At 37.3% G+C, this 25239-nt stretch overlaps 4 protein-coding genes and 1 pseudogene across 12 annotated transcripts in view; 1 reads left to right on the top strand and 4 right to left on the bottom strand.

Annotated features, from left to right (window-relative positions):
• Window positions 1-624: 624 nt before the first annotated feature.
• abhd10b (abhydrolase domain containing 10, depalmitoylase b) lies at window positions 625-4061 on the bottom strand. Its single transcript, XM_016280310.1, has 5 exons — window positions 3925-4061; window positions 3141-3324; window positions 2097-2208; window positions 1351-1488; window positions 625-1252 (listed from the first exon to the last, which is right to left on the bottom strand). The coding sequence occupies exons 1-5, from the start codon at window positions 4019-4021 to the stop codon at window positions 911-913; spliced, it is 873 nt and encodes a 290-aa protein (XP_016135796.1). The 5' UTR covers window positions 4022-4061; the 3' UTR covers window positions 625-910.
• Window positions 4062-4313: 252 nt separating this feature from the next.
• On the bottom strand, window positions 4314-11659 carry acot9.2 (acyl-CoA thioesterase 9, tandem duplicate 2). 2 transcript variants are annotated; one of them, XM_016280294.1, is made up of 15 exons: window positions 10307-11659; window positions 10057-10145; window positions 9183-9228; window positions 8909-9079; window positions 8765-8802; window positions 7023-7106; window positions 6779-6882; window positions 6615-6688; window positions 6470-6537; window positions 6129-6240; window positions 5949-6039; window positions 5323-5408; window positions 5149-5236; window positions 4927-5077; window positions 4314-4746 (listed from the first exon to the last, which is right to left on the bottom strand). In XM_016280294.1, exons 1-15 carry the CDS (start codon window positions 10318-10320, stop codon window positions 4685-4687), a joined length of 1278 nt encoding a protein of 425 aa, XP_016135780.1. In that variant the 5' UTR covers window positions 10321-11659; the 3' UTR covers window positions 4314-4684. The 2 variants fall into 2 exon arrangements, with proteins under 2 accessions (XP_016135780.1, XP_016135779.1); XM_016280293.1 differs by having other exon boundaries at window positions 10057-10165; window positions 10309-11659.
• A 1008-nt stretch (window positions 11660-12667) lies between these two features.
• Window positions 12668-17010, bottom strand: LOC107591217 (acyl-coenzyme A thioesterase 9, mitochondrial-like; annotated as a pseudogene).
• Window positions 17011-17410: 400 nt separating this feature from the next.
• sat1b (spermidine/spermine N1-acetyltransferase 1b) lies at window positions 17411-19377 on the top strand. Its single transcript, XM_016280308.1, has 6 exons — window positions 17411-17671; window positions 18007-18058; window positions 18136-18219; window positions 18421-18522; window positions 18600-18640; window positions 18845-19377. The coding sequence occupies exons 1-6, from the start codon at window positions 17606-17608 to the stop codon at window positions 19013-19015; spliced, it is 516 nt and encodes a 171-aa protein (XP_016135794.1). The 5' UTR covers window positions 17411-17605; the 3' UTR covers window positions 19016-19377.
• Window positions 19084-25239, bottom strand: part of LOC107591213 (MICOS complex subunit MIC26-like) — a 7889-nt gene continuing 1733 nt past the window's right edge. Inside the window, exons 1-9 of one of the 8 annotated variants that reach the window (XM_016280298.1) lie at window positions 24353-24558; window positions 23813-23905; window positions 23594-23713; window positions 22049-22081; window positions 21876-21930; window positions 21310-21405; window positions 21090-21181; window positions 20528-20617; window positions 19084-19995 (exon numbers count right to left, since the gene is read on the bottom strand). In XM_016280298.1, the coding sequence (XP_016135784.1) occupies window positions 19954-19995; window positions 20528-20617; window positions 21090-21181; window positions 21310-21405; window positions 21876-21930; window positions 22049-22081; window positions 23594-23713; window positions 23813-23905; window positions 24353-24379 (648 nt within the window). In that variant the 5' untranslated portion in view covers window positions 24380-24558 and the 3' untranslated portion in view covers window positions 19084-19953. The other 7 variants (XM_016280299.1, XM_016280303.1, XM_016280301.1 and 4 more) reach the window with 7 other exon arrangements.

Below are 25239 nucleotides of genomic sequence, written 5' to 3'. Positions count from 1 at the left end.
GTTAAAAGCCCTTGGGTTGGGGGGGGGGAAAAAAAAAAAAAAAAAAAAAAAAAAAAGCCCCCGGCCCATTGAATCCAGTCCAATGCTAATCATGCACATTAATAAACAACCAAGCTGTTTCTGGAGCAGTGGCCCAAAACGTCCTCCAAACAAACAGAGAATGCAAAGGGCAGGAGAGAACCGAAAGGTCAGCTTTAATATAACATGCTTATTGCTTAGTGGGATGTTCAGGTGGGCTAAAGCAGCAGTAGTACACACACACACCACTAATTCCTTACAAGATACTGGCCTAAAAGGAACCTTCAGAGTTCAGCAAAAACTCAGTCTACAGCATTTGTTACCTAATGTTAATGGCAACAAAAGTGCATAACCACTTGTTGCACATACTATTTTCTTTAAAAAAAATTAAATAAAAGTACGGTGTACTATAGTAAGGTTACAGTGAGGTACAATGGAAATGAATGAGGTCAGGCGTGTACAGTATGTATATTAATGATGGATTAAAATGTATAAAATGACGATAATATAAATTGATGGATAAATTAAAATCATCAATACTGAACCTGGACTATTGCTTTAAGAAGTTTAAGAAACCGTGTTTAATTCAATGTCCAAAACACTGCGTATTGGTATACAGAGGCTTTATTTCCATAAAACAGTGTGAAATATGGTAAAAAAAAGTCACAGAAGATCTAGACAAATCTTATGCTAGACAAACAGCAGCTTTACCTATAAGGTTTAATGGCACAGTATTGCGGTAAACATGTAAAAGAAACCATTTTGTCCTCCCACAGTTTGCCTTTTCCAACATTCTTGTCTTGCACAACAAAACAGGAAGCGGGTGTTTGGCAAAGAAAGTGGGAGAGGGTCTTAAGGCAGGTTGATCGGTAACCCCGTCCCAAACGGTGTTTCACACCATGGTGGTAAGCTTGTCTATGAGGTCATCGATGGTGTAGACAATGAGCTTGATGTCATCTTTTTCAGCCATGCGGTGCTGGCCGTGGCGCCGCAGAATGATGTCCACGTCGGGGCTCAGCACACGCTCGGCCACTTGCATGGAGATGTGCCAAGGCACGTCCTCGTCTTTCAGGCCGTGAATGAGACGTACGGGGCAGGTGACAGGGATGGGGCTCTGTAGGATGCAGTGGTTCTCCGCCTCACGCAGGAAGTCCATACTCACAGTGTACATGCCCTCCTCGTTACTTTTTGTGGGGATTGTCCATACACCCTTGTCCTCACACTCTTTTCTCACCTGAATAACAAATGTGAACTCTGACTGATGTTTGAGATGCATTAATCAGCAAGATGTGCATGAAACTAAAATGTAAGAGTACTTCAGTTGCATCTCACCTCTATAGGAAGTGTCTTGAATGCTGTAACGAAATGATCTGCTGCTGTGGAAATGCCCACCAAGGATTTTGTCTTCTCTGGGCGAGCGATAGCAGCTAAAAGCATCAGCCAGCCGCCCATACTGGAGCCAACGAGAATCTATGAGACAACGTACTTCCAGTCAAAGCCAGTGTTCCATGCTATATTTAAAAGTATTAGTGACCTCTAGTGGTCACTCTTTAAAATGAATTAAGAACCAAAAGTAGCTCACCCAGAAATGAAAATTCATGAATTTACTCAGGTTGTTGCAAACCTGAATATCTTTCATTTGCCGAATGTAAAAGAAGATCTTCTGAAGAATGTGGATAACCAAACAGTTTCTGGTCCCCATTGACATCCCCAATAGTATTTTCCATAATATGGGACCAGCTACTGTTTTGTTACCCACATTTTTCAAAATATCTTTTATGTTCAGCAGAAAAAAAGTAACTCACAGAGGTTTGGACTGACATAAGGGTGATTAAATAATGAAATAAATTACATTTTTGGGTGAACTATCCCTTTAAGGGAAAACACTGAACGTGATTATTAAAAAATGAGAAAAGTATTTCAGTTTATAGAAGTCCTTTTTATTTAAAAGAAAAAGTCTTCTAAAAAAACAAATGTTTACATTTCAGCAGCTGGTCCTAATTATTGACTCAGGTCTATCAGTGTCTGTGCTGTCTAGATGTAACCGTGAAAGCATTGTAAAGTCTCTCTAGCCTTACCTGGGGACCTTCAGCGAGTTCATCTAACATGAACAGGACGTCTTTTTTCCATGTTCCAATGGTGCCTTCTGAAAAAACACCCTCAGAAGCTCCATGACCAGAGTAATCAAACCTGTAAATCCACATAAAATGACCTGAGTTTTGTGTGAACTTTCACCTAGAGGATTTCAACACACACTGGTGGGACACTATTTGAAGAAAACAAAAAAAACAACTGGACTAAGCAGTTTAAGCTCTTAAATTATTATATACATATGTATAAAGATTAAACTACGAATAATTCAAATTATTGTCGCAGCATAAAAAGTGATTACAAAAATCTGAACAAGGAAAATGCTTCCAATTAGCTTTTTTTCCAGTTCAACTCAACAAACTTATGTAAAACCTGATGATCATGTTCATGACCCAAGGAGACTATTGAGCTTCAAAGAAATAGAATCTGTAGGAAAGGTCACATGATCAGTGTCCCAAATTTGCATAATTGACTAGTGGCTTACAAATAATACAAAATCTTCAATCATTTTGACATCATAACATTTTTTTTTAATTCCAGTTACTTTGTACATTATTTACACTGAGTCTCAGATATGTGGATCCCACTGAATGTATTTGTGAATGAATAACAGACACAAACCTCAGGTAGGCATGACCTAATGACCTGCAGAAGTCCTCCAGGGCCTCTGCCTTCTGTCCGCTCATGTTAGATCCATATCCAGGCAGGAACACGACACCAGGACTCTTCCCCTTCACTCTCCGATAGGCCAGCTTTGGATGATCTGGCCGTGATATGTACTGTATTGTAGATTTCTGTCGAACTCCTGCAAATAAACACAACAGTATGTCAACAGGGCTTTAGAGTTTATTGTTCTGCATTTCTTACCCTAGTATTCAAAAGACTGTGATATGATTTTTTTTTTACTTATTTTATTTAAAAATTACCAGTAACAACAGATTATCATCATTTTAAAATAAAAATTATTTACACTGAGTCTCAGATATGTGGATCCCACTGAATGTATTTGTGAATGAATAACAGACACAAACCTCAGGTAGGCATGACCTAATGACCTGCAGAAGTCCTCCAGGGCCTCTGCCTTCTGTCCGCTCATGTTAGATCCATATCCAGGCAGGAACACGACACCAGGACTCTTCCCCTTCACTCTCCGATAGGCCAGCTTTGGATGATCTGGCCGTGATATGTACTGTATTGTAGATTTCTGTCGAACTCCTGCAAATAAACACAACAGTATGTCAACAGGGCTTTAGAGTTTATTGTTCTGCATTTCTTACCCTAGTATTCAAAAGACTGTGATATGATTTTTTTTTACTTATTTTATTTAAAAATTACCAGTAACAACAGATTATCATCATTTTAAAATAAAAGTTTTCTACTTTAATATATATTAAAGTGTAATTTATTCCTGTTATGGCAAAGCTGAATTTTCAGCAGCTTTCAGTGTCACATGATCCTCCAGAAATCATTCTAATACACTGATTTTCTGCCCTCTCTTGGTGATTTTAATGCGTATGATTAAAAGGTGGTCTTCGAAAAATGACTCTAACGTTCTTAACAACATGTCAACTCGTTTCCTAACAAACATGAGATGAATGACATAAGCATGACTTGAAGGAGCATACTTTTACTGTTTTAAAGGTTTAAAAGAGCAACTTCTATTACTCTTTCCAGTTTTTAGAGATAGTGTAGTGAATCCCACTCGCCTAAGGCGCCTTCATGCCACACCCCCTTCATTTGCCTAGCTTTTAACAAGCGGAGCTTCCTTGTTTGTCATCTAAATGCAGCTTATTATATAAGTATACTTGTACTGACCCTCGAGGATCTTCGACCTGACAGTGCTGACAGCGCCATTGCCTGAGCTCTGCGAAAGTCCTCTCCAACAATGCCTCAACACCGCCGCTGCCGCCATGCTGTCTCACCACCCACCGCTGAAATAACGCGAGAGTACACGGGTTGCCATGTTTAAAATCGCATTGAAAGCCCCCATCGCGCGGCTCTGCCGTGTTGCCAAATTCACTGCAAATTACCAGTTCAAAAAAATCACCCTTCACTGTTTTTTGTTGTTGTTTTTTTTGCATCAACGTTGCATAACCCTGAGCTCTACTACTATGCTTTTAAAGATTATGATAGTTTGAGCAACTACAAAATCTGTTAGATCAGAATTGCCTCTCGGACTGAAAGAATAATAAGGTCAGTGCATCTCTTTCTGATTTCTGACCAAATTTATTGTACAACTACAATATTATGAGCAGATGGAAAAAGCAAAAAATGTCATATAGACAAAGAATTGTGTGAATGGTTGTTTTAGTGTCACACATTGTAGTCACAGTGTTTTCCACATTTATATCTCACATTTTAAACGTCATAGAAAGTGCTTCAGAAAATGTATAAACGTATCAATTAAATTACTGATTACTAAATGTATCAAATGCATGCATGTGACAGCTGTAGAGTAGACATTTTGAAAATCAAACCAGAAATCACATAAACACTCATGTAATTGTAGTGATGGATGTCGGTGAGGCTTTATCAGGTAAACAGTATTTCATCCTATCAGGACATCCTAGAATGCTCAACAGTGGTTCCTCATTGTCCCATCAAAGTGCCTCTTTCCATCCAGGTACAGCATAGACTCTGAAGATGATGAAATTATTTGAGTTACAAATAATATTTTAAATAGAAAAAATATATATGTGTACGTATTCTGCTTAAAATATATTTTACTGTATTACATAAAAACATAATTACAAATAATTATGAACATTAACTTATTTATAATAATATATGCATTTATAAAAATAAAATATTTTTAACCTCCATAGCTCTGTGGGACAACAGCTGGGACATCCTTTTCAAGATGGAAAGTGAAGTGAAACACATTGGTGGTGTTGTGCTGCCGGGTCAAAGGATCAAGCACTTCTGAATGAACCCTGACCTGGACGTACATTCCTTCTGTGTAACAAACCTGATTAAGATATCACAGTTTTGTTAGTGTGAATAATATTCAAATAAGCTGAAACAGCAAAAGTTACTAACCTGAGAAGACAGCAGGAGCAAAGAACCAATTTCTACTGGCTTACGAAATAAGATATCATCCACAGCCACCACAGTTGGTCTGCAGCCACTGAAAGATACAACCATGTTAACAATGAACAACATTTTCACACAAAATATTCAACACGTGAGGGAAAGCAGTTTTTTTCCTCTTACGCAAATGCACAGGCATTGGCACGACCAAGTTCATAGGCCTTTCTCATCAGAAAACCACCGAATATCCGGTTGAAGATATTTCTCTCCTGTATAAAGACCAAATTATTTTCACATATATGAACACAATATTTAAACTCACCACATCTAGATGCCTAAATGCATTGAGTTGCTGCCATGTGATTGGCTGAATAGCAATTTGTGTTGCAAAGCAATTGAACAGGTGTACCTAATAAAGTGGCCGGTAAGTGCATATACACATATATAGGGGAAGTCGTGGCCTAATGGTTAGAGAGTCGGACTCATAACCCAAAGGTTGTGGGTTCAAGTCTCGTACCAGCAGGGATTGTAGGTGGGGGGAGTGAATGTACAGCGCTCTCTCCCACCTTCAATACCATGACTGAGGTGCCCTTGAGCAAGGCACCGAACCCCCAACTGCTCCCTGGGCGCCGCAGCATAAATGGCTGCCCTCTGCTCCGGGTGTGTGTTCACAGTGTGTGTGTGCACTTTGGATGGGTAAATGCAGAGCACTAATTCCGAGTATGGGTCACCATACTTGGCCACATGTCACGTCACTGTCAGTCACACACACAGTATATATATATATAAAACATTTATTTTCCCCTTACCTCTGGATGGCAAATCTCTAGCCCTTTGAATTTGGCGTCTTCCATCCACACCGAATTTGGTGGTAGAATACGACCACGAAAACTCACACGTCTACAGAAAAGGAAAAAAATTTTTTTAATTAATACCATACCAAAAATAAAGGCACAGATTTATAGCTGTGTTTTGATGATAAATCTGACCGTGTGTCTAGAGTGTTGAGGAACAGGTTGTGAACGAGAGTCCTCTCCTCAGCTGTAGGAGCCACTTTCAGAAGAGATGCTGTGCTCAGCTCCACACGCCTCGTCTTGTTAACTAATCAATATCAATTTGGCAATAAAAGCTTTTTTTTTTTAAATGAAACAAAAGATTATGGTAATGTACCCTTTGCATAAATCTTCTTGATTTAATAATTTGCATCTATGCTAAACAAAATGATCCAATCTGCAAACTTGAACATATTTTTAAATATTTTTAATCTATTGAAGGCTTCTGGGTTAGAGAGGCCATTTTAATTGTTGAAAGACAAAAATAAAAGGCACACCTTCCCCCTGATGAAAAATGGCCTCTTCCTCCGGACCCTCAGGTTTGAGTGGGTTTACAAAAGCTGCCCTAAGAATATATGCATTAACTCACAGACACATCAAATCAATTTTAGACATACTGATCACATCAGAGAGCTGTGATACCTTTTATTTTCAGGATCTCGAGCCACCATGACAAACGTGGCATCTAATACATCTGTGTACGCACCATCTTGGTACTGAGAAAACAGTTCAGTTTAGTTTAATGATACTCTGATAATACTATACAGCATACAGAGAATACATTACTAAAAACTGGAAAACAACACCTGAGACATGTGCATTGTAGCTTCTATTGAGGTTTTGCCAACCCATGTCACGTGACCTGTGCACTTGATGTCACAGTCAGGATAGATGATGTTTTGTCTCATGTCTGAGACACAATAACAATAGCATATAAATGAATAATTAACAGTAAAGTATATATATATATATATATAATATCTTAAAAATTTGAGTGGAAATAAAATATTAAGTAGCCTTTGAATAATCTTTGTGAATTAGCAGCAATACCGATCTTGTCCACTAGGGCGGTGACAATAGACAGTGGAGATCTTTGCAGCTCCTCATTCCATGTGTGAGAGTAACAGATGAGCACTAAAGAGACAAGAATAAGACAGCTTGATACTCTGTGTTTATGTGATCACTCTCAACAGTTATTACGGCATACATTAACTGTAGTAGGGTTGGGCAAAATAAATATTAATAAAAAAATTAATAAATCAACATTTATTAACATAGACTCTCTCTCTTTCTATACACGTATATATATTTTTTTAAAAGATGTTTTTTTGTTTAGACTCCCTTGAACAATACATGATCTTTATGAACAGCTATAGTTACAAAATACATAGAAATTGTTTAGTGCAAAATTAGCACTATTTAAAAAAAGGTTGTTAAAGGAACACCCCACTATTTTTGAAAATAGGCTCATTTTCCAACTCCCCTAGAGTTAAACAGTTGAGTTTGACCGTTGTCTAATCCATTCAGCCGATCTCCGGGTCTGGCGGTAGCACTTTTAGCTGTAGCTTAGCATAGATCATTGAATCTGATTGGACCGTTCAGGGCTCTACAGTGCGACTGAAAACTACTGCGTGCGACCATGAAATAATATTTAGGAGCACCAGTGCGACTGACCCGATCAGCATATTTGTGTTTATAAATATTAATAAAAAAATTAATAAATCAACATTTATTAACATAGACTCTCTCTCTTTCTATACACGTATATATATTTTTTTAAAAGATGTTTTTTTGTTTAGACTCCCTTGAACAATACATGATCTTTATGAACAGCTATAGTTACAAAATACATAGAAATTGTTTAGTGCAAAATTAGCACTATTTAAAAAAAGGTTGTTAAAGGAACACCCCACTATTTTTGAAAATAGGCTCATTTTCCAACTCCCCTAGAGTTAAACAGTTGAGTTTGACCGTTGTCTAATCCATTCAGCCGATCTCCGGGTCTGGCGGTAGCACTTTTAGCTGTAGCTTAGCATAGATCATTGAATCTGATTGGACCGTTCAGGGCTCTACAGTGCGACCATGAAATAATATTTAGGAGCGCCTGTGCGACTGACGCGGTCAGCATATTTGTGTTTGCGCTGAGGTGCTTCAAAGGTTCTAATGTACGTACGTGTTTCTGCAGCGTTGAGTAATGCATCACAGACATATCCTCTCATTATAACAAAGTGTTGACGGGGTGTAAATAAGATACACATTGTGCAGTGTAGAGAGCTTCGTCGATTATAATGGAGTTTTGTGAGATCGGGATAAACTAAGATCTTTTAATGATTATTAAGGGAGTTTGCACATGTGATATTGATTTAATACAACAGTTCATTAAACAATAAGTTAATATTAAGTGACGTATATTGTCTGACAACAACACAACTGCCTTATTTTGCTCTATTTCATCAACGAAAATAGTTTTTTTTTTAAGTAACAGCTGAGCCGCTGCGGATCTCCATTCAAACACATTATCACTGTTTCCCTTACACCATGATGAACAAAGAAATACATTTAACAGAGAACAAGTGGCAGGTCTATTACCTTGCATTTACACTCCAAAACGTAATGCACAGATCTATTTTGACATACAGTATCTGATTTTTTGCCCTGTCAATCATTACATTTTCGGATTCAATCCCAAACATTATTGCATACACATTATCATGATACCTTTGTTGGCGATATAAAATTAGGAAATACTATCAATAATATTTGATGTATCGTCCAGACCTAATCTGTACTACCTTCTAAACAGTCCAAGTCCTCCAAAATCCTACCAAACCTGTGAAGAAAACAGAGATATATAAAAATCAATAACAGAATGTCACTGTTTTTTAAAGAGCAAATAATAACCAAGCTGCATGTGCAGAGTAATGGTCTTTTAGCATCTGACACTGTTGTGAGAGTTGAGGTATTTCTCTCTCAAGGCAGGCTGGGAACCCAGAGGAAGATGCGCCTCTATCATACTGTCCTTCATTCTTTTTGCAGGCAGTTGATCCTGACTCGGAGCAAGATACTGGCTTAGTGATGCACGCTCGGCCAGCACTTGCTGATGATCTCTGTATATTATGGAGAAAATACATCATAAAATGTACATTTCAGAGACTTCCCATTGATCTGCATAATGTTTAATGATTGTAATATGTTACATCAGGAACATACTGCCAGTTGGTAGATGCACCGACTATTTCTCTCAGCCTGTTGCGAACTGTGAAGAAAAAAAAAAGACCACAATTTTAATAGGAGACATCACACATTCAAGTGGTTAGCCTGTCAGTTTTGGTATTAGAAACACAGAGAGTTAAAGCTTTACACTAAAGAGTATGCCAATGCAAGGTCAATGTATGGCAACTTCATTACTAAAAAAACTATTTTGTTGGTCAAAACAGCTCTTAGGAAAATAAAGCTGAAGGGGGGAAATGAGGATAATGGACACACATGGCAAAACAGAAAGCAAAAGGCAGGAATCAAAACAGGACTAAGCTTCAGCAGGCTGCTAATTAAAGGCAAGGTATAAGGTCTTGAAAGAGAAAGGCATTTCAAAAATTAAAAACATCAGATGTACTAAAGGCTACATGCATATATTTTTAAATAATTTCTTTATATAACTTTAAATAATAGGTGAGCAGACACATGCAGACAGAAAGAGTAAAAAAAATGACATAATCCTCCAAAAAGTGTAATCATTGTTGATGGCAACACAACAAACATCTGTATCCATTAGCAATTAATGATGTGATGTTTTGTGTATTTAAAACATCCCATCCTGTTGGATAACATTTAAATTTAGATAATAAACTATTAAATTGATCAAATTGACACTCTCAATCCGTTAAGCCAAAATCCTCCACTGAACAATGTCTAACTTTTTATTTCTATTATGCTTTTTTTTTTTTGCCATTGAGAAACTATTTTAAAATGTGCAAGTGCCTGAGCTCAACCAGCATTTTTTTTTTTAAAGTCTGAAATATATTTTTATGAAACATATTCAAAAAGTACTGCACAACAGGAATGACTAGTCTATTCTAGCAGTTACCTTCAGCCATATCAGGAACCTTCCCTTGTTGGGATATCTGACCCATTGAAAACTTCCTGCAGGTGAAGGACACTGCAGACTTAAGGACCCTATCCAAAATGAGTGAGCGGAAAAGAAAATAGAGTCACGGGAGAGCCTGCTAAAAGTGAACAATGCATTAACAAATCAATAGGAAACTTTTGGCAGATACAGTGGAACACGCGTCTTACCGAATAAATGCGACTCAGTCAGAAGATACCGGTGTACTCACCGTGAACACAACATCTTTTTGTTCTTCTCTCACCACTTTGGAGAACAGCAGGAACTTTCTTAAAATCAACAACAGATCTGAACTTGCAGTTTTATATCACTTTCCAATCCTCCGCGCACCGTACTGGTTATAAATAACGTTACGCACTTTTAACGAACAACAAACACACGGCCAGTTTCTAGTTACGACCATTGCTTAGAAAGTTTACCAAGTGATCATTTCGCAATAGAGGCGAAACCTAACATGGTGGCATAAAATTACACATGCTCTAGATTGTTATATGGGCGACAAAAATAACATTTACTCCGTCTCAACATGACCAGTGTCTTGACGTAGTGGCCATTTCTCACACTTGCAATTTCGCGAGTTTGCCACTCGATGGCAGTCAGTCAGTCAGTAAAGCGCTGCTCACTAACCGTGTCCTCAGTCAAATGTTTTTAAGCAAATAAAAAGAATAGTACAAAATACTCGCATGAGATGAAGACTCCAGTCATAAGTACCCTAATACAATTTTATTTTACACGGAGCGGGTCGCCTCACTGTGTTTAGATGACATGATCGGACAAATACCACTGGACACTTTCGCTCATAGAATAAATAAAGACAATACACCTCTGAAATGTGCGTTATACATAAGGCAAATGTCCATTAATACAGATGTATATAAGCATATTTAAGGTTCTGTGTTAATAAGAAACAAACAAGAATACAAACATAAAATAACTGTAAAAATAAATGATGCTAAATATAATTTGTGAACAAAAACATTGAAAAGGCATGCACTCGTTAGTCATTTTTGGATCATTCTGGTACAGGCAGTGTGTACATGAAAGGCATCATATTAATCTCCCTGAACTTACTTCCACTCATATACAATTTCTGACATGTTAACCTCCTACAGAGTCCATATTTAGGACCGTACTACCATCTTTTGCAAATGTCCATGGTTGTTTGTTGCATTTAAAATAATAAAAAATGCGAAAACGGATGTTTATATACAAGCCAATTTGTCAGCATTCTAAAACATACACAGATTAAACAGCAAAACCTGATTTTTATCCATACTGTGCTCTCTAGACCAGATGTGTTTAGTAAAGTTTTTGGAGTGTTTTTGTGAGGCAGTGCCCTCATAATTTGATCTCCAGTTTAGGATCTCCTTGTTTTCTTTTGAGGAGATCAAGAAAGGAAGACAGGATTTATTCTCAGAATTTGTGCATATACTAAATATATTTTTCCAGGATACCAGTTGTTCAGGAATTGCTTTGCCTGCATTCAAATCGGTAACAGTACAAGTGAAAGTGAAGTGACATGTGGCCAAGCATGGTTACCCATACTAGGAATTTGTGCTCTGCATTTAACCCATCCTAAGTGCACACACACAGCAGTGAACCCACACCCGGTGCAGTGGGCAGCCATTTATGCTGCGGCGCCCGGGGAGCAGTTGGGGGTTCGGTGCCTTGCTCAAGGGTACCTCAGTCGTGGTATTGAAGGTGGAAGAGAGCGCTGTACATTCACTCCCCCCACCTACAATCCCTGCCGGACTGGAGACTCGAACTCGCAACCTTTGGGTTACGAGTCCGACTCTCTAACCATTAGGCCACTACTTCCCAAAACAGGTAAATTCCACCAGTACAACCAAAATCACTTGGTTTATAAATGACACTGTAGTGCAAACAAAACATGGTCTGTTATAAGTCTTAAAGTGTCCCTATTATGCCATTTCCAATATTGCCTTACATGCAGTGTGTAATGTAGCTGTATGTGAATGTAAACGATCTGCAAAGTTGTAAAGCCGAAAGTGCACGATAAATAAAGTTATTGTCTCCCAAAATAAAGAATCGATTCTGAACAGCTGAGATGAGTCGTTAGTAATTCGAATCCCACTTCCGTGATGGCTACACGTCACAGGGTAACACATTTGCATAATGTGCGCCTATGTTCTCCATTGGTCGGCCGCGAACAACTTGACCCCGCCCACAAACACGTCATTCTACTGACGACTGTTTCTCTAAAGTTCAACGCAGGATTCACAAAACACTTGCTGTTGAAAGATGGATCAGTATCCTGTTTATTTGGACCAGCTGCTCCACTGAAGTATTAGAGTGTTCAAAATACAGAACTATTGAAATAGGTGTATCGTTTCCGAAACGCGCTGTACGCCGTAGACCAATCACAACAGACTAGGCCATCTGACCAATCAGAGCAGAGCAGGCTCACCGAAAGGAGGGGTTTAGAGAGACTGAAACTTTGAACTGCTACGAACGAATCGTTTGAGAATCACTGGAAAATGAGGTGTTATTAAATGCATATTTTGAGAAAACGAAAGCGTTTTTTGACCTTGCATGCATGTAATCCTATTGTAGGAGACTCCCAAAACAATATTAGGAACCGTAAAAATGGCATAATAGGGGCACTTTAATGACTAAATAGGTTTAATATTGCCACAATCAAGCTGCAAAACCATTTCACTAAATGCTCCTCTCCCACTGCAAGTTTACAATTGTGAAAAAAGAATATTTTACATTTACATAAAATGCAGCGAACAATAAAATATATTGTGAATATAAAATGAACGGAACTAAAAAACTAATAGTCGAATCCACACATACACTCTCATGTAACTACAGCGGTGACCATCATCGCAGCTTTGGCAGGAATCTCATCCTTTCAGCACATCCCAGATGCTCAACCTTGGCTCCTCATGGTCTCATCAAAGTGCCTCTTTCCATCCAGGTAAAGCATAGACTCTGCAAATGACAACAATATTAAATTACAAGTAATTCCATTAAAATATAATGTAACAATATTTGTAAAAATATTCTGACCTCCATAGCTCTGTGGTACAATAGCTGGGATATCCTTCTCAACACGAAAAGTAAAGTGAAACACATTTGTGGTGCTGTGTTGCCGGGTCAATGGGTCAAGCACCTCTGTGTGAACCCTGACCTGGATGTGCATCCCTTCAGTGTAACAAACCTGACAGAACAGTATTATCATCAATCTTATTCTGAAGGACAAAAATGGCTACAAATTAGTGCATTTGATATTTAACAATTTAGAACCTGTGAGGACAGCAATAGCAAAGAGCCAATTTCTACTGGCTTTCGAAATACAATGTCATCTACAGCCACCAGCGTTGGTCTGCATCCACTGAAAGATACAAATATAGCCATGTGATGAAATGAAATACTTCTTTACAGGTAATATTCAATAGTCAACAAAGGGGAATCTCTTACGCAAATGCACAAGCATTCGCCCAACTAAGTTCATAGGCCTTTCTCATCAAAAATCCACCAAATATCCGGTTGAAGATATTTCTTTCCTGTATAATGCAAAGAATAAATAAAGTCCAGGCAAGTACATAAAAAAACAAGCAAATGTACTAATTTACATTGTCAGTTTCATCGATTAGGCCTAAGTATTGCAAAAAAAAATCAAATGCAAATCTCAAGCCCTTTCATTTTGGCATCTTCCATCCACACTGAGTTAGGTGATAAAATACGACTCCGAAAGCTGACAGTTCTATTGGGAGAAGGTAAATATTGCTAAAAAAAATGGGCACAGATTTATAGCTGTGTTTTGATGATAAATCTGACCGTGTGTCTAGAGTGTTGAGGAACAGGTTGTGAACGAGAGTCCTCTCCTCAGCTGTAGGAGCCACTTTCAGAAGAGATGCTGTGCTCAGCTCCACACGCCTCGTCTTGTTAACTAATCAATATAGAGAGCATCAGTCTTGCTCTGAATGTTTCAAATTGAAGTCGCAATTGTGATTACAAGCAAACAAAAGTGCTACTCACGCTCTCCTTGCTGAAAAATTGCCTCTTCCTCTGGACTCTCTAGTTTTAGTGGGTTTATAAAAGCTGCCCTTGTAAACAGTACATAACCCATGCATTAATTTACAGACACAATACCGCAATCATAAATATGTTTATCATACCAACATGTTTAATGTTACCTTTTGTTTTCAGGATCTCGAGCCACCATTACAAAAGTGGCATCTAATACATCAGTGTACGCCCCATCATGATACTGTGAAAACGGTTCATTTTAGTTCAATGCCACTTTTATGTGCAACATTTAATACATGTTTTATTAACAGACTTTAGGAATACCTGAGACATGTGCATTTTAGCTTCTATTGAGGTTTTGCCACCCCACGTTACATGACCTGTGAACTTGATGTCACAGTCAGGATAGATTATGTTTTTTCTCATGTCTGTGAAACAATAAAACAGAATTTAATGAATTAATTTAACAACAACAAAAAATTACTACTACTTCAAGAAGCAATACCGATCTTGTCTACTAGGGCGGTGACAATAGACAATGGAGATCTTTTCAGCTCCTTATTCCATGTGTGAGAGTAACAGATGAGCACTAAAGAGACAAGAATGAGCGAGTTATGATCAGCCAGTACTGCTGTGATTACCTACATCTCCTTTTTAAAACATAAAGGTTCTTTATTGGCATCTATGATCAAATGAAGAACCTTTAACATCCATGAAACCCTTTCAGTGCACAAAAGGTTCTTAATCATTGAAAAAGGTTCTTTAGATTATTAAAATGTTCATCACACTAAGAAAAAAAAGGTTATATTAATAAACGTTCCGTGAAGAACATAACTTCTTCTACCTATATTTTTAAGATGTATTTATTACCTGCTAAACTGTCCAAGTCCTCCAAAATCCTTCCAAACCTGTTGAGAAAAAGGTATTTAAGCAAAAGAAATGTACTCAGATCAGAATGAATATTCAAAAATGGCTGGTTGTGAAGTTTGATATATTCTGAATGCCACAAATTTTATAACAGACACAGACAGGCAACCAGGAAAAAATGCAGCAGGTGAGAAGTGGTGGTCTTTTAGCACCTGACACTGTTGTGATAGTTGAGGTATTTCTCTCTCAAGGCAGGCTGGGTACCAAGAGGAAGATGCGCCTCAATTGCACTGTCCTTCATTGTCTTTGCAGGAAGTTCATCTTGACTCTGAGCGAGATACTGGCTTAGTGATGCACGCTCAGCTAATGCTTGCTGATGATCTCTGTACAACAAAATAGAGAAAATACAACATTTTATGCAAAGTAGTGACATAAGGACTATCATTCTGCAAAATGAATAACATATATGTAAATACAGTAACATACTTCCAGTTGGTGGATGCTCCGACTATCTCCCTCAGCCTGTTGCGAACTGGGAAAATAAGGAGGAACAAAACGGAGCTTGAAAGATATACTGAGATATCACATACTGTATGTACTAAAGAGTAGTGTTGGAAAGGAAAGTGTAGCAGCATCTGTATCATCCCATAATATAATATGGAGACACAGACAAAACTAGTCAGCAGAAACAATGCATTAGAAAGTAACCAAGACAAGTCTGCATGAACAGGCTGCTCACAGGGTGAAGGTGTTTGAAGAAAAAAAAAAACACTAGCTGTCAAAGTACAAAGAACTACATGCACATGTACCATTAGATAACAGCAGGACAGTATTTATTAAGCCACATGCGGAAAGAGACTGCCTGAGAATATCAAAGAGAGTAAATGGTCTTTCATTTTACCATTGCTCACAAGTAAAAATGTGTTTCCTGTGGGGACATAAAAACGAGTCAGGAACGGGAACACACACTGATGTAATGAGGTAAATTATTATAATGATTACAGTGTGCATATATAATAATAATTAGGCAATAATTTCACGTGAATGACTATATTATTTATTTTGCACCAAGAGCAAGCCAGAGATTACAAATTGAATTTCTGTCAGTGATGCACTGATATACTGTATATATATATATATATATATATATATATATATACAGTATATCAGTGCATCACTGACAGAAATTCAATTTGTAATCTCTGGCTTGCTCTTGGTGCAAAATAAATAATATAGTCATTCACGTGAAATTATTGCCTAATTATTATTATATATGCACACTGTAATCATTATAATAATTTACCTCATTACATCAGTGTGTGTTCCCGTTCCTGACTCGTTTTTATGTCCCCACAGGAAACACATTTTTACTTGTGAGCAATGGTAAAATGAACACACACACACACACACACACACACACACACACACACACACACACACACACTAAAATGTACAACAAAAGCATATGTGGGCAGAGTGAATACAGGATACAGGTAAAGTGGGACATTTTATGGTCACTTTAGTAATATATTTAAGAATAAACACATACTACATTAAGTCCCATTTTACCTGCATTTTTTAAAAATAATTACCCTCAGCCATATCTGGTGCTTTCCCTTGTCTGTACATTTGACCCGTGGAAAGCCCTCTGCACATTAGGGACGATGCAGACTTCAGGACCCTTTACAGAAAGCAGAAACATGGGAAGAGAGAGCTGACTTGAAAACATTAATACACAAAACTGCTAATGGTAAAATCCGAAAAGTATTAAACCTTTAACTAAAGAAACTATGTAAAAAAACTAAACTAAACAAAACAAAAAGGTCCCATTGAGAGACCAGGCTGGTCTGGAATCCTTCATGCATGACTCACAAATAATGTGTTTACACTAAACGCGTGACGCAAGATAGCATTTTAAAACTCACCGCGGAGAAAACATCTTCCTTGTTCTTGCCTCACCACTTTATTGTATAACAACAATGATTTCGTGAGACATTCACCAGCTCACTTCTTGCATAAATGACAGGTTTCTTAACTGACAGTGATCCTCACTTCATGGAACGTAGGCGCGGCTAGTCTACCGTACTAACCGTTTTAAAAGCGCATAAAAAAAGATGTTTTCCTCACTAACCGGCCAACTTCTACCGTAATTGCGACCGTCATGTTTTGAAAGTTTTCAATGTTGTCAGTGAAACATAAGAATGCTAAAATGTTGTCACATATTTACACATATTCTACATTACTCAAGAGGAAATGTCTTTCAAACGAACAAAATGTCGGTTGAAAATACATACATTCCTACAGTGTTTTGATCCCACTGATATATATGCACCAGCATAACGGTGTGTAGTGACGTAGCTCAAATGGACAACTGCTATTGGTCCGCGATCGGAAAAAACGTTCTTATGGTAACCAAACCCCTCCCCCACCGGCAAATATATATGCCCGAGTTGACAAACAAAGGACATTTACTAAAGCCAGGTGAACACAGCCGGGTCAGCTGCTGCATGCGAGTCCCATCCAGGAGAAGCCCAAAACTTGACAGCGGAGGGTAATATTCTGGGAAGCGAATGAAGAAACACCTTTTGCTTCTCTTCACATATAGAGGACTAGTGAGAAAAGGGAAAAAGAGTAAAAGAAGAAAATGGCCAATTTTAATTTGCGTAAAGCGGAACCCAAAGACGTGCCTGACATATTGCGACTAATAAAGGTAGATTTCACACTGGTTTAGTTACATGTGTATATTTGAAGTGCATTATTATTTAGGATAGCAAAATATGATGTCGAAACGTTTTAAAAAGGTTTATAAATATGCTTTAAAATGCGTTTATTGGTGTACTGTTCCATGTTATTATATTAAAAGTTAATGTCACACTTATTATGATCTTTATATTTATGTTAAATTGTTTAAAAAAGTTTCATGACATAGATGGAGTATGCAAATATGACCCTGCATGAAAACAAGCCCTAGGCCCACCGCCTACAGAACTTGACGTTCTAACAAGTTCAAGTTCAAACCGCATCTTTTCTTTCCACCTTCTACAGGAACTCGCTAAGTATGAAGAAATGGAAGACCAAGTCATATTAACTGAGAAAGGTGAGTTCACATTATTGATCAAATGTTACATTTGCTCAGTAGTTGGCCAGGAGTGACAACAAATGTTCTGTGTTTAGATCTGCTCGAAGACGGATTTGGAAACCAACCATTTTACCACTGTGTGGTCGCAGACGTGCCAGCCGAGCATCAGAAAGTCGAGGGTAAATATCAAGACAAAGATGATCTTTAGTGAACTTAAACATGGTGAATAGCGCAATAGACCGTTTATAGGTAGACCAATAGAAACAAAATGTGTTGAACGTTTTATCATGTTTTTTTAAAATGATTATTATTTTTAATATTCTTACTTTCATGCACAAGCATGTAATGCAATTATGTAAGACACCAGTGTTCACTTACAGGTTATTCTGTGATTGGATTTGCCATGTACTACTTCACCTATGACCCTTGGATTGGCAAATTGCTGTACCTTGAAGATTTTTATGTAATGAAAGAGTACAGAGGTAAGGGTGTGTTATTAAGTTGTCTTTTATGAAACTAGGTGCATCCTAAATTCCCTTGACCATTTCATGCTTCACAGGTTTTGGAATTGGGTCTGAAATCTTGAAAACCCTCAGTGATGTAAGTCATCCTGTTTACATTTGTTGCATACAGTTTGCATCATTAAAGACAAAAATGGATACAAAACTGTGTAATTGCTGACACAAAATTATAGTTATAAGCAAGTAATTTCAAACTCATAGTAGACCACAGAAATGTAAGTGTTTTATGTCATCTTTAAATGATTTTATGCATTACACGTCTAAACATTGTTTCCACCTGCAGACAGCAGTAAAGAATCGGTGCAGCAGCATGCATTTCATCGTGGCTGAGTCCAACAAGGCATCCATCGACTTTTACAAGCGACGCGGGGCTTCCGACCTCTCGCTGCAGGAGGGATGGCGACTTTTCAGGATCGATAAGGAGAATCTCCTGAAAATTTCTGCCGAAGAGTGAGCTGGCCCGATGTTCCAGTGTTCAAAGAGGAACTAGAGATGGCTCACAGCCATTTCTCAGCTTAAATAATACTTTAATGCTTACACAAAATACTTTTAAATACTCTGTGGGTATTCATCATATTAATACCCAGCAATTTACTCTGAGATGAAGTTATAGTGCTTGTATTCATCCTATTTCAATCATATTCTGTAGTTTGTATGTCAGATCAGCTTATCAATAGTCTTTTATTTGTGTCCAATTTAATGCATTAAAAGTCTAAAAAAGGAAAAGAAAAAGTGATGTCTTGTAATTAATTATTTGCGTAAGTTAACACCTTCAAGTTTTCCTCCTAGTCACAGTGGTAAAAAGATGAAAAAAATTTAAATAAAACCCAGACTACTATCTGCTCTGTAGAGTGAATGAACAGAATGGATGGTATAACTCTCCTGGAGAATACTGTACTTTGCAGAATATCCCTTTGTTTATGTCCAGATTAGGTTCATGTTACATGGTCCACTTATCAATGTGGTTTGTGAAATCAGAAGTTTGTGAAGATTATAAAAACGTATGCAAGTTTGAAATTTGATCTTTGTATAGTGGCACGGGAAGGTTCTAGAGAATGCAACGACAACACTGGTGTAGAAAATTTTGGAAATACAATAGGAACCATCAGTAAGACCTAAAAGTCACTGAGTTGTTGAAAAATGTCTGGACATTTCACAGTGCAAGTCAGGTGTGTAGCTCTTTTTTCAGGTTGGCCCAAATGGTTACTGCTGCAGTGTACATTTATGTACAAAAGTAAATTTATATAGTGCACAGAAAACATAAGTGAAATATACAGTTCCAGTAAAGACGACCAACACAATAATATAGCAAATACCACAAAACTGATCCGTGCATTGATAAGAGAACCAGGTGCAAAGCAGGAAACTCCTCGTAAAATGTACTGCTTTGTCTCAACTTGATTTCTGGCTGTCTGTTTTCTGTGTTTTTTCAACCTGGAAAGAAAAAGGTAAAAAGTCACAGAGAAGCAAGAGTGTTTATTCTACAAATTCTAGAATGATCTTAATGTTAAATATATGTGCCATCAAAATCATCGCACAATCTTGACTTTGGACTCCTTCCATTATTAAGCACAACACAACTGTTTTCAACATTGATCTTAATACATTTTTCTTGAACAGCAAATCAGCATATAATGATTTCTGAAGGCTCGTGTGCCACTGAAGACTGGAGTTATGGCTCTTGAAAATTCAGATTTGCCATCACATGAATAAACGAAAGTTTTGAATATATTAAAATATAAAAGTTATTTTAAATGATTTCACAATGTTACTGTTTTACTGAATTTTTTATGAGATGAACACAGCTTAAGATAAAAAAAAACATTGAAAAAACATCTTACCGATCACAGTTTCATTTAAGACATTTGGATGAATCTGCTCAAGACATTAGCACTGTATGAACTCTGTCTTCAAAAAGAGGAAAAAACTAGTACAACACTGTGCCAAGTATCAGATTTCTCCTCACTTTGTCCTTGGATGATGATTTCCCTCTCAGCAGCTCCTCCAAAACAACTCGCCCTTCTGAACCCCGGGAAAAGATGTAGTGTTTTGTGGTCTATTAAAAAAAAAATTTATGTTGAAAAAACAGTCAATTCATATTACCCATCATCAGTGGACTAATGTCTGATTTTTTAATTTCGTCAAATCTGTGCGAAACAGTAAAACATGCTTATTAGTCTTCATATAATTTTCAGAGCTTTTCCTGTGAGGCAGGGAGTAGCCTATTATTCACTTTATTTGACTGAGTTTATCCATGGAAAAATTCTCAAAATATCCCTCCACTTTCTAGTTTAGCACTTATGGATGGCCAGACAGGAAAAAAAGAGGAAGGAACACTGACTATCTGAACATACAATTCACAGACTGCATTTCCTCCAGACAAGCGCTGTTAATATCCCAGGAGGACACAAGTACAGTAGTTGATATTACTTTATTCAAAACCTCAGTTACTGCAGTCTGTACTGGACGGCCTGCTGAGAAACAACAACAGACTCTGTCCATCTAAATAGAAAGAACTGTTAACTTGCCCTGGCAACAGAGGCGGCATGCTGTGGGTAGAACATGGAAGTGCTCAGAACCATCAGCCCAGTGGGGAACATCAGCCTCTTGATTCTGCTGCCTGTCGGGACAAAACACAACACAACAGAGAGAACAAAAGCGGTTCTTAAAAATAACACAAAACAAATGTTAAAGGCCAAAGACCTTATGATCAAAATTGAATCAATAATAATGGAGTAAGAATCATACCTTTTGCTAAATAAAGTCCAAGAATTCCAGAGAATCCTATAACACCCACACTGGGGAAGAACTCAGATGGAGGGTTGCTCAAAAACACATACATGTCTGAAAAAAAATAAATGCAATGCCGTTTCGTATAACCATGGAAATGTTTATAGAAAAAATGTAAATGAAAATAAATAAACAATACAGAAGTAGATTATGAAAAAAAGATATATAAAAAAAGATATATAAAATACTTAAAAAATTAATTTAAAAAAACTTATGTAAATAAATGAATACAATAATAAAAACAGATTAAAAATGATCATAAAAATAATAATAAATCTAAGTAAATATAAAAAACATAACAGTACAGTATTATACTGACTATAAAAACTTATAAACTTAATTAAATTATTAATACATATTTATTCCTGACATTATAAATTGGGTCTTTATACATAAAAAAAATCTATAGCTGCATTCAAATGTAATAATAGGATTTCTTCTCATGAGTCTGATCATATTTGGGGGTCTGTGGCATCAAATATAGAAAACCCCTGGTATTGACGAGTATTTGTTTGCGTCCATACCTTTTACAATACTTTGAGTGGTATTCACACCAGGCTCAACTGTCTTGTAGTAAGACTATGATTGAAAGAGAGAAACATTAAGGTATGGGAGACATTACCGATTAATTCAGTACCACAGTCATAAATTATGAGCATAATTGTGAATTTGCATATAAATGAACAATATAACGTGCCTGTACTTTCTCCATGGCAAACTGTGTCTTTTCCTGCAGGTGGACAAGAATCATAAATAAATCATGAAAACTTTAAACCAAACATTATGATAATGCATAATTTATAAAATATGGAGAAGATATGCATGTATTACGTATATCATCTTATGTGTCTGTGTTAGTACACTGCATCTTTAAAGGGGTCATATGATGCTGATAAAAAGAACATTATTTTGTGTATTTAGTGTAATGAAATGTGTTTATGCGGTTTAAAGTAAAAAAAAAACATTATTTTCCACATACTGTACATTATTGTTTCTCCTCTATGCCCTGCCTTTTTGAAACGCGTCGATTTTTACAAAACTCATCGATCTGAAAAAGCGAGGTGTGCTGTGATTGGCCAGCTATCCAGTGCGTTGTGATTGGCCGAATACCTCAAGCGTGAGACGGAAATGTTACGCCCCTCACCATACTGTGATGGCGTGTCCCAGCCGGAGTGACGACACAAAAACATTAAAACCCATTACAAACGAGGCAGTTGTTGCATCCAGTGGGGACATAATTACTGATTATAATGACTGTCTTTTTACGCATTGCGTTGCATTGCATCGCGCCGCGTAAACATAAAACTCTGTCTGCATTTGTGATTGGAGAAATGACAAACAACAAGTGCTACTCTACAATGCCCAAAACTCGTGTTTAAATCATCAGTGGCAAATGATAAAAGAAAACTTACTTACGTGAGTCAGAACTGCCGGCATTTTAGTCTAACGTTACTCTCCCAGGATCAGTAAACAGTCCTCCATAAAATGTGCCGGCGATCCACAGCACTAAGTTGAAGTATTCCCTCAGCGACCAGCACAGATCAGCTCCAGGCATGACGAAGCGGATATCGTCCTCTTTTGGAAGACCAAACAAAGTAGTTTCGCTTTCACAACGAAAAACACAGCGGCCTAGCGTGAGCGAAAGCCCCGGCTTAGCGTGAGCTGAAGCCGGGCAAGAGTGAGCTGAGGCGGCGGGGTCGAGAACGGCGGTCCCGGCGAAGGAGCGGTGAAAACAGTGAAAGCCGATCTGGCGATCCACAGCACTAAGTTTAAGTATTTCCTCAGCGACCAGCACAGATCAGCTCCAGGTATGACGAAGCAGATATCGTCCTCTTTTGGAAGACCAAACAAAGTAGTTTCGCTTTCACAACGAAACACAGCGTCTTCAGGACATGGCGGCGGCGGCAACAATACTACAGCGAGAATAAAAGTTACGCCTTCTTTCTTTGTGTGAACATTTGGGTGGCGTTATGCAAATCTTCCCACATAGTGAGGTAGACATGTGGGGGCGTGTTCGAACGAGCCGTTTTAGGTAGGCGTGGCTGACTCTTAACTTTTATAAAGAATATCTCTTTGGATTTGAGACTTTAGTCTTTGAAACTTTACAGATCTTCTTTATGCACCAAGAGCTTGTAACACTCCAAAGAGAAAGGAAAAAATGAAATCACATCATATGACCCCTTTAAAACTCAAGCTTTCTTATTGAATCACTTCACTATGCACTGTCAGTACAACAGCATACCTGACACCATGAAATATAAGGCTCCACTGTCTTCCTCAGAGATGCTGCAGCCTGCTCAACATGACCAACCTCGGGCTCCTCGTACCTCAGCTGGGACTCAGGTGTGTCATAGAGTGAAAGCTGAAAAATATAGGGGTGTTGTAAAAGCCCTTCAACATCATGTCAATGACCTCCTCATTCTACCCCACACCATCCCAAAACACACTGCACAGGAAGTACCTCATCCGTCATCAGGGTGGTGTTATTTTCTTTGGCCTCGCTTGCTGCGAAAACAGTGGCAGACATCAGGCCAAGGGCTCCGGGCACTGCCACCTCAACAAGGGCAGAGAAAACGAACATTAAACAAGTCATAATAACCTTAGAAACAAAGCAAATTATGGATTCACATATTATGTACAAGTACTGGAAAACTGAAATTAAGGAAGAAAAATGATGCATACGAGTTGTACTAAAACATCAGTTTCACATGATTCAAGATGAGCCACACTCTCAGAAGATAATGTTCTAGAATTCCGGACATAATATAATTCATTTAGTTTAAATATAAAAATACAAAAACACTACCAGGTCAATAAGCTCCCGTTAGCTTAGCTACATCACTGCTGCACTGTAGCGCATTCTCAAAATAAACGCTTTACTGAAAAATCTCAGCTTTCTTATTATGCATAATTATCTAATTTAGTTACAAACCAAAATACAACCGTACTTGCAAAATTCGAATTCATGTAATGAAATAAAATATACATATATATTTTTTACCTTGGCTATTTTCCCAAGATATGACATCTTTTTCTCTGCTACGGCAACTCTGTGAGGACAAACTTCTCAGCGACGTATAAATATTTCAAAACGTTTTTGTAAAGAGTAATATAAATAAACAATGTCACATTCTCTTAGTTGTTGTCCTAAGCATTATTATCTTGTCCGTAGGCTATTAAAATTAATGTTACTTTTTATATCTTTTGTGTCCCTCATGTGTAATAGTTTTAGTTTTACAATCACAACATTATTAATATGAATAATGTTGTGACTGTAAAACTAAAACTATTAAACATCGTTTTCGGTCATTTAAATAAAGCTGATCTAAAACATTAGATGAAAAACTTCGAAAATCAAAAATGTTGCCTTGACAGCTAACTATAGGCTAAGTATTAAAATTCCTACAATTTTATAATCACTATTCCCAAAACTAAAGCTGAAATAAAAAATTAAGGCAAAACAGAAATATTTAAATTACAAAAGAACACAACAAAATGACTAAAACTAGCAAAGTAGTATAAAATAAAAATAAAAGCGAATTCTAAATATTAATAAATACTAATAGGCTACTAAAATAACACTGGAACAATGCAGCTCACGCCGTTTACTGGAGTTATACGCATTTTTTTAACACATCAACAAAAGTTTATTAATTTTCTTTCAAAATGTTACTAGAATTTATTACAGAAGATATATTTTGTCTGATGGTTAAAGATAAATGTACATAAAATAATTTTTACTAATTGGAAAAGGCACTTCAAAGAACAACTTTTAACATCTTAATCTTCTACATAGACCAATAAGCCCTGAGTGATGTTATCAACAAGACTTAAGGAGTACAAAGTAATTTAATTCATAATTAAATATTTCCATATGTGTTTAATTGG

Source organism: Sinocyclocheilus grahami, unplaced genomic scaffold (genome assembly GCF_001515645.1).
Source record: "Sinocyclocheilus grahami isolate Dianchi unplaced genomic scaffold, SAMN03320097.WGS_v1.1 scaffold139.1, whole genome shotgun sequence".
NCBI classification, from domain to species: domain Eukaryota; kingdom Metazoa; phylum Chordata; class Actinopteri; order Cypriniformes; family Cyprinidae; genus Sinocyclocheilus; species Sinocyclocheilus grahami.
This window is presented reverse-complemented; position numbering and strand designations above follow the sequence as displayed.

Coding starts and splice junctions, on each gene's coding strand:
- abhd10b (XM_016280310.1), bottom strand. CDS start 4,021: ATGGCGGCAGCGGCGGTGTTGAGGCATTGTTGGAGAGGACTTTCGCAG. Junction 3,325..3,924: donor CAGGTCGAAGATCCTCGAGG/GTCAGTACAAGT, acceptor GTTTATTTGCAG/GAGTTCGACAGAAATCTACA. Junction 2,209..3,140: donor TTAGGTCATGCCTACCTGAG/GTTTGTGTCTGT, acceptor GTGGATTTACAG/GTTTGATTACTCTGGTCATG.
- acot9.2 (XM_016280293.1), bottom strand. Junction 8,803..8,908: donor AACTCTCACAACAGTGTCAG/ATGCTAAAAGAC, acceptor TTTTCTTCACAG/GTTTGGTAGGATTTTGGAGG. Junction 5,237..5,322: donor GCCAATGCCTGTGCATTTGC/GTAAGAGGAAAA, acceptor TGTATCTTTCAG/TGGCTGCAGACCAACTGTGG.
- sat1b (XM_016280308.1), top strand. CDS start 17,606: ATGGCCAATTTTAATTTGCGTAAAGCGGAACCCAAAGACGTGCCTGAC. Junction 18,220..18,420: donor CGAGCATCAGAAAGTCGAGG/GTAAATATCAAG, acceptor GTTCACTTACAG/GTTATTCTGTGATTGGATTT. Junction 18,641..18,844: donor TCTTGAAAACCCTCAGTGAT/GTAAGTCATCCT, acceptor TTCCACCTGCAG/ACAGCAGTAAAGAATCGGTG.